The 8,843-nt window shown below is 32.2% G+C and overlaps 1 protein-coding gene across 1 annotated transcript; it reads right to left on the reverse strand.

Annotated features, from left to right (window-relative positions):
* Nucleotides 1–5,659: 5,659 nt before the first annotated feature.
* Nucleotides 5,660–8,255, reverse strand: LOC134234983 (uncharacterized). Its single transcript, XM_062717056.1, has 5 exons — nt 8,166–8,255; nt 7,846–7,987; nt 6,795–6,919; nt 6,139–6,262; nt 5,660–6,025 (listed from the first exon to the last, which is right to left on the reverse strand). The coding sequence occupies exons 1-5, from the start codon at nt 8,227–8,229 to the stop codon at nt 5,749–5,751; spliced, it is 732 nt and encodes a 243-aa protein (XP_062573040.1). The 5' UTR covers nt 8,230–8,255; the 3' UTR covers nt 5,660–5,748.
* Between the last annotated feature and the right edge of the window lie 588 nt (nt 8,256–8,843).

Below are 8,843 nucleotides of genomic sequence, written 5' to 3' on the forward strand. Positions count from 1 at the left end.
TAGATGCCTGTCTCCAGTAGGTAATACCCCCCCCCCCCCCACCACCACACCCCGTGCATTCTCCATTCGAAATACACATAACAACCAAACTGCATTATCCGAAATACAAATAAACATATAGAAAGAAAATATATCAAGTACTATACCTCAATTCCTTTTATTTTTCATTAAAATCAATCCACGATTATCTATTAATAATTAATCCATGTTTGATGATTAATTTATATTGATAAATTGTTTATATTTACTAACATTTCCATTTTTCGGCATACGGATTTATATATAATAACCCCATTGTAAATTACAAATGAAATAAATATAAATTACCAATCGAATAAATATGATTAAAGAATATTTATTTTATTTCTGTTTATTTTAACACATGTGGAATATTCCATGTACGAGTGAATAGGTCTCTTGTGATGACGTATTACGCATCTTATGAACGATAACTCGTTATATGAACGATAACTCATGTTCGACTTCTTTTACGCCATATCATCTAGCCATATCATCTAGTCATTACCGTCTTATTGTGGAAGAAGTTAATAATATGTCAGGAACACCTAAATGTCCGGTTATTTAGCCATTTAGGTGTTCCTGACATATTATTAACTTCTTCCACAATAAGACACTCCACGAAACCATTGGAAATAGCCATCCTTGATCTGAAATTGAGCCGTGATATTTTCAATCAATTTTGTTGCGCTTCGTACGTGACTTGTGCGTATAGTTTTGTTGTGAATATAGTAAAAGACTACAATGTATGTTAGGGACACTCGGTTAGTATCTTTTTTATATATACGTAGAAATGAATTAAGAAACAGTGCGTTTTTGTGCGCAATAAATATACACTTTTATCGATGGAGGTCACTGCAAGTAGTCTCTGGTTTTTCGTTCAATATTGTTTTATGACCTGCGAGCTGCAATTAAATCTGCAGCTACTTTTAATTTTTGGATAAACCGATGCCAGAATAATGTTTGCCGATCTTTGAAAAAAAAAAAGAAACTTTCAATTTTCCGGGTTTTTTTTTATTTTAGAGCCTGTTGTGTCACTTATTTTCTATCAAAATCAGTGTGTATTCCATTGTTTACTTATTTTAACAAAATCGGGTTGATAAAGAACTGAAACGCGTTTTTAAATTTCTTTTTTGTTTGTTTGTTTGTTTGATTGACTGTTTTTATGGGATATAATGAATGCAATTTATATCATTAAATATAACTGATAATAAATAAGTTGTTTATTTGTACTTTATTAAATTTGAATTTACAAATTTGAGACTTTATGGAAATAATTACAGGAATTTTGTATATCTTACAGTTAAATTTTTGTTGTAATTCATTACTCTGTAATTTTAGGAAATAAATCAATAATAATAAATTATAGAAACTCTGATATTGAATTATATTTTCGTGATAAAAAAAAATAAACCAGCTGTTTTAATCGAATGACCTGAATTCTTATTAATAACCAATTAATGAGTTAAACATTTCCAACTCTTTAATTCTGAAATATACATTTCTTGAATTTCATTTTTAAATACTTATTTCCGTGTTGTACGTACATGTAATTTATGTATTGTAAATACTTATTTCATAGTTTGTTGATTGTCCAATGATTATTATTTACGAATAATTTCTATAAAGTGATTAAGAATGATAGGACAAAAAAAATGTTTCAATAAATGCATCAATAGAATTTGGAGTTTGTTTGCACTTACATGTAGCTGCCTACAGATGTAAAGACGAATAATGACCTACATCGAATAATGACCGCGGGTATGACGGTGTATATTGTCGTTTTGATCATATTGGCGTTGGCGACAATATGTACCTACCTTTATTGCACATATTGCCCTCTGTCGGTACATACTGTCGCCATCTAAAATGTTACACATAAACATATTGTCGAAGGCGACATTGCATTTCCAACACTGCACACACTGCCCCAAAGATATTGCTGCTTAAAGATTGTTCTTAGTTTTTTGTAGATTTTTTAATGTAATTTATGTGTAAATCACACTGAAGTATCTCGTATGCTATTCATGCAAAGAGATTGCTGAAGTATATTTTGACGTCCTGTTCATATTGTCGCTGGCGACAGTGTATACCTACCCTTACTATAGGATTAAACGTTCTTTTTTCAGAATTTATCGATGTGTAAACTCTGCCTTTTTACTCACAAACTAAATAAAAGTGCGAAGCAATTAAAATTATTTCCCTTTGAGGCCGCCATACAATCCGTTATTCTGTACGGTGTAGGAATACTTTATGCCGCAAAGATACGTATACAAGATGAATATCGATGAAATCCAACTTAAATTGTCAAAACAATCAATAAATAAACTTATAAAAATCACTGAATGTTGTTTAAGTCAACAAATATCGTAAATACGCGTATTCTCCAGAATAATTCGTCCTTGACCATGGGCATGTTGACATTAACAATAACGTCATAACGAAAGTTGCAGACCGACGACGTCCTCGATTTGCTCTGGTTCGTTCAAAATTTTAGTGAGAATATGGGATCTGTAGGATGTAAACATATATATTTGTTGCTAGAAAGGCACGAGTCTGAGGTACGTTTCTTTTCCCTATCACAGCGAATCCAACTGAGACGTTATGGAACGTCGAGAAAATGACAGCATGATCAGCGATTTTTTAAAATTCACATTCCTGATCCGACAATGACATAAACATGATATTCCCGTCTGTCAGTCCTGTTTATCTCCTTTTCATTTATTCATTCGATCATTCATTCATTCATTCATTTTTCATTTCAAGTTTCTTGTAATCATAACTTAGCTAAAACAGACTAGAAGTATCTGTTTTCATTGTTTTTACAACAGTCAAAAAAGTAGTTCTGATTGAAGAATTCATCGATGAGTAAACTTTTTCTTGAATTTGTTTTCGTCCAATCAAAACACAGGGAATCAATAAATAAAATTAAGATTGGAATTATTGCATATTGTCGTCAATCGGTACATGTCATATGGCAATGATTTTATATAAATATGCCTAAAATTTGTTGTCCTATTTTTGAGAAGAAAAAAAATGAAAGAATTCCCATGATGATCGCCCTTTGTGGCCTCTTCCTATACCCGGGGTTATCATTAGAAGAAAGCTGAATCTACACGTCTACCGAAGGATGCTCCCATATAAACATAACTAATTACGGGCCTACTGCTGATCTCAATGGTGGGATTGCCTTTAAGATTTTTTTTTTTGGACCAGTAAAAAGCAAAAATAAACTGAATTTATTGTGCTTAATTCGTTGTTGGTTTTTAAGAATTTTTAAACATTTCCTGTATTTTGTCTATTCCTATGTAAACATTTGATCATCAATTGTGTCCCATTTTATATGGGGTCATGATTGGAAAGTAATTCTTATAAATTTTGTTTGCTGATTTAATGTAACACAATTAGTGTATAAATTATAAGTTTAATTGATATTTGAATTTGAACAGTACATTTATCGATCTATGTTTTAATATTGTGTTATGAATTATAATCGATACTATCAGTGTGTAGAGCGACGGACAATAATATCTTAGTAAGGAACTTGTTTACAAACCCGGGGAGATAGAATACAAAAATAGAGCGTCTTCATTTAACGGACAATTAGTTTTTACGATGTGTTGTTCTCGAGCATTGACACTTCCAATCAGACTTTGTGCAGAGCTGCAGCCATCTATATTAACTGAAGAATGTGCAAGATGCACAATGTTAATGTAAAGAGGACAAATATAAGGAGATGGGAGATTAGCTTTGAGGGGCGGACTATATCAATGACTATGTGAGCTTTCACCATCTTGGCTCCGAGATCCTTGTAATTGAACTTTTCATGTACATTGTTTACTACATGTACCTTTGCTGTGACTTTTAATAAAACCATAAACTTACAAATGTCTTCTTAATCCTAACACATTGGCTAATTGTGTTATATTAACATCCCTCTGGTGAATTTTTCACGCATATGGAGACATCACCACTTGACGATGGAGGGCTGTAAATAAATTTAGACTTAAACGCGGCAATCATAGCGTTTGTGAAGTGTGTGATTTTTTTGTTCCAGCATTTACAAAATTTAACGTACATTATGCACTGTACTGGAGCTTTCAGATAAGTATAAACCAGTAGTTCTTCACGAGAAGATTTTGAAATAATTTTATTAAATGACTTTATTTCAAAAATAAACTAAATTATATGCCCCCCCCCCAAAATGAAGAGAAACATAAGCAACATCGTGATAAATGAGTAAAACACAAATTATAGTCCTTCCAGAAGTAATCTGTTAATCCTGTTGTGTTCTTGCCTTTGTTTTACGTAACGCTTATTTGCTGTTTATATTTTTTTTTCTTCTGACCGGTTTAGCAGTAAGTCCTTTTTTGCATTATCCTTACGACAGTATAATTGGTAAATGGTATTCATAATACAAAACCATCACATCAACTCTTGTTAATCGTGTCACTCATTTTATATGGGATCATGAGTTCGTATCTCAGCCGCGACTGACCCAGTCGATAAAATTTTTATAAATTTTCGCCATGCACTCGGCACTTTGAGGTGAAACATGAGACCTTAAAAACAGTGAATTTGTCAGCGGCATGCGTTGGCACGATAAAAATCCCTCACTGCTCAATGGCCCTGAGTGCCGAGTAAAGCTCAAAAGAAGGTGTGCACTTATGGGCCCCGGTAAAATGTGAAAAAAAATATCAAATTAAGCAAAATTTTTATTCCAAATTATTAATTGATATCTAAACCATACGAATCAACACATTTTAGCGCTGAAATTCACGAATATACAAAGAACAAAACAATAGAATGTGGCAGGGGTCAGCCGACATTTGTGGTATTTCCATGGTAAATCGAGAACGGTCATTCATTTCAAAGCTTTTGTTCACTATATGCCTAACTTTGTACAAAAAACTATTTTTTTTTCAAATGCAAGAGTATCAATTTCTTAGTTTTATCATTATGGCTACAGTATCACAAAACTTCATTCAATTTTTGAAAACAGATATGGCGGAAAAAGTAACATTCCGCAAAACGCGCCCGACTATGATCCACCATCAGATTGTTCAAGTGCCGATTTAAATATTTACATAAACGAAAGTCAAAGAAGGTTCGGTGCGACTTTTCCGGGTTTAGGGTATCCATAGGCATTTAGAAATATTCAATTGTTTCAAATCCATGCTGATTTAAGTGATGCTTAACGTGCATTTTAATTAGAAATATCCACTAGTATCTAACTATTACCAAACGAAATCGAATTGGTGATATATTCTAAAGTAAAATGTCACCGGTTTAGCATTGCTTATGTGCACTTTTTTGAATCCTTCACCGGCATACAGTAATATGAGTGAAAAAAAGAGGGACATCAAACAATATACAATCAATCAATCTATCAATCAATTCTTGTTTTCTTCAGACCGACATATCGAAAGTTTGGTGCGTTTTAGGACAACATATCTGATATCATACAATAAAAATATCTGCTGTTTCGAAGAACCATTAGTATTTTCTTTCTTCTTCATGTTATTTTTAATTCTATTATTAAAATAAACGATTACATAGTCAATTGAAATGAGGAGAGATTTTAGGAAACAAGGTGTAATTTCTTTAAACCTATTCACAAATAACAATAGACAATAGACACTTAGGTTTAGCGATAATTTATTTCATGCTGGATTAATTATTCAGAAAACAAGACCCGGAACTACAAGCCGAGCAGAAATTAGACCGGAACTACAAGCCAAGCAGAGATCGGACGATTCGGGAAGTTTCCATGACAGAAGCTCGTCTGGTAAGGGAACGCTGGACTGATGACGTCACTTCCATAAACTCGTCATAGCAATTTTGTTTATAATCCGGTTTTGTCATCAATTCACCTGTGACTATTTGGAAAATATCGGGTATCTCTTCTGCCAACTCGTTCATAAGCTGCAAAAGGGCTTGCAGGCCATCATGGTCGCAATTAGCCGAGAGGTTTGTCACAGCGGCACGAATATCCACCTTCATTTTACTGAAATTATATATATTTTTTTGTATTTCAAGTGACATATTTCAGTTTAACTTTCAAATCAAAGCTCTATAACTGTAAACGAATATGATGATATATGTTAATTAATTATTAACCTGCATACATCTGAGTCATTCGTTTTCATTTTAGACTCAAAGGAGATAAGTTTAGAATACAGGTTTTCAAAAAGAAATTTCTGGACATCGCCATTGTTCATACAGTCGATCAATTTGTCCAATCCTGCAAAGAGTAAATTAGGGCAATAATACAGTAGCACAAACACAGCCGTGGAATTTGCTCAACTGCTAAATATCCATATTTTTCAAATACAAATATTAGAAATCATTTGAATACAAAATGAAAATGAATGGGGTTTTTTTTAAAAATAAATTTTGTATGTTTAACTTGTATTTATATATATCTATATATACCAAAATGCACAATGAATGTTATTCATTTTAAAAAGCATCTTTAAACATGAAGTTTTTGACAAAAAAAGAGGTGAATTATATTTTTTAAATAAGGTTGAGATTTCTAGTTCTCCTAGGTAGTTTTTTTTCTTTTCTTTTGATGTTTATAAAACTGCAAATTAAATTGTATTTAATCGTTATGTCTCCTTGAGTGAAACACAGCAAAAAAAAAAAAAATAGCATTGACTTTGTTGAAAATATCTTCTCTTATTTTAGTTCACTTTAAAAGGATGAAATTAATTTCAGCGATTAAATAACATGATATCTTATCTTTCAAATTATATAGGGATCACAATGCTTACTCTCAGCTTTGGTACACGCGATGTTGTCTAAAGCGTCAATAAAGTCCTGCAGTCTGTTCTGATACTTTCTTGGAAAACATGGGTCCACCCCCGTGGGTATGCAATCCTTATACATGTTAAAGTAGCTAAAAAGAATTTCTTTCAATAAAGTACTATCCATACAAGTAATAGGAAATATATGAACTTTTGAATTATTTCATAGATATTACATAAAATTCTAGTTCTCATATAAGATTTTTCTATCAATTTACAACTACACAATTGTTTTTAACTGTTTCATGTTTTTTTTTTCTTTATTATGTCCAAATTTAGAACAATGGAATAAGTGTTTTTTAATGGAATTTGCATAATTCTGAAAATTACCCCTAATAATAGAAAGTTAAGTTGAAATAAAATTCATACAAAACTGCAAAAATAAATCGAGACAATATATGCAGTGGCATCGTTATGATGATAAGTTAAGAGGAAGCACAAGGACTCTGATTTAGGATTTTTTTTTTGTAACAAACAATTATTTTTATCGAGGACAAATGATAAAACCAACCTGCTTCAAGTGTATGCACTGGGTAAAAGACAGGCGTATGACAGGAAAGTCAATCTTGTTTGAAGTCAACATTTCTTAAATCTTGGTCCTTGTTATCGCCTTGATGGCAAATTCAATCTTTTATTCAACCGTCTTTTGACCGACATATTTCATACCATTTGTCAGGCCTTAATTTTACAATACATTTGACTGCATAATATTCAATCTACGTTTGAAGAACTTAGGACTTAAAGTGAGTGTGACCGGTCGGCAGGGGATGTTATGTTTTTCTAGACCCCTGATGCCATTTTAAGAAGATACTCAAAAAATGTTGTTTTAACTGCTTTTTAAATCAATAACTAAACATTAATTGCAAACATGTTCAGAATTACACGCGTTCCTTTCATGTTTTTGCACTGAATTTCAATATGTAAATTTAAGTGTTGATATTGACTAGAAAGCCGGAATACGGATGAATTAACAAGAAAACCCCCTTGTTAAAAAAAATCTTTTGTAAACTTAACCAACCTGCATCCAAAACTGAAGAGCCCGGGTTTGAAGTAAACTCGTTCTCCCTCTGGTCCAGATGTAACATTTACTCTTTCTCTCAGCTCTCTCTTAATATCAATTTTACTGTCCATGCACACTTCAGAAGCACATCTATGGGTGGCTAGAGATGTTAGAAAACGGATTTTTTTGGTTATGAGTGTAATAAAAGTATACATGTACATCGATTATTCATGATATTTCACTTTATATCTAACCGTCACTGAAAAGCTTGACTGTACAAATACATATGTGGAGAGAGATTATAGAAAAGAGAAAGAGAGAGTGAGAGAGACACTCACCTTCATAAAATTTAAAATGAAAGGTTGCAGTAAAGACTACAATCAACAATCGAAAAGAAATCATTTCAAAACAGACTTTCCTATTCCTCCGTCAGTTCTCCTGGCCATAAATGATTTATTCCAAGATATTTATAACAAAATACTACCTAGAATTATTAAATTTGGGATGCGGGGAGAAAAAAAAGCCAAATTATATATTGTTATTGCCAATTGGACGTTTTGAAGTCATCTGTTGCATTAAAGTAATTTTATTGCGAAAATTATTGGACAATGTAATGCCGTATCTCAAATAATAGGTATGACATTACTGGAATGTTCTGAAAACTAAATTTTAAAAAAGGTAATACATATATAATAACTTAATTTTGAAAAACTTAAACTTTAAAAAAAGATATTACAAAATGAATGCAAGGAAGGATATGGATAAAACAGTATTCAATATCAAAGTCCATAAAACAATACAAAAAAGGAGCAGAGCAAACACGGACCTCCAAAACATCAGAGATGGGATCAGGTGCCATGGAAGAGTGAGTAATCCTTGTTGACCGCCGTGTGCTCCTTCTCAGAATCGGAAAATAACGGGAAGTTGACGATAGGAAAGTCAAAGTCATCACGTTTATCATATAGCTTGGTTGTTATATTACAATTAACATCTTTTTCAAGTAAAATATCCAAGTA

The sequence above is a fragment of the Saccostrea cucullata genome, unplaced genomic scaffold (genome assembly GCF_032062105.1).
Source record: "Saccostrea cucullata isolate Sc308-1 unplaced genomic scaffold, CSIRO_AGI_Scuc_v1 ctg5018, whole genome shotgun sequence".
NCBI lineage: Eukaryota > Metazoa > Mollusca > Bivalvia > Ostreida > Ostreidae > Saccostrea > Saccostrea cuccullata.

What these genes read in the sequence shown, in the direction of transcription:
- LOC134234983 (XM_062717056.1), bottom strand. Translation starts at nt 8,229, where the DNA reads ATGATTTCTTTTCGATTGTTGATTGTAGTCTTTACTGCAACCTTTCAT. An exon ending in TCATTTTAAATTTTATGAAG is followed by an intron (nt 7,988 to 8,165) that starts GTGAGTGTCTCT and finishes TAACATCTCTAG; the next exon opens with CCACCCATAGATGTGCTTCT. An exon ending in AATGACTCAGATGTATGCAG is followed by an intron (nt 6,026 to 6,138) that starts GTTAATAATTAA and finishes ATATAATTTCAG; the next exon opens with TAAAATGAAGGTGGATATTC.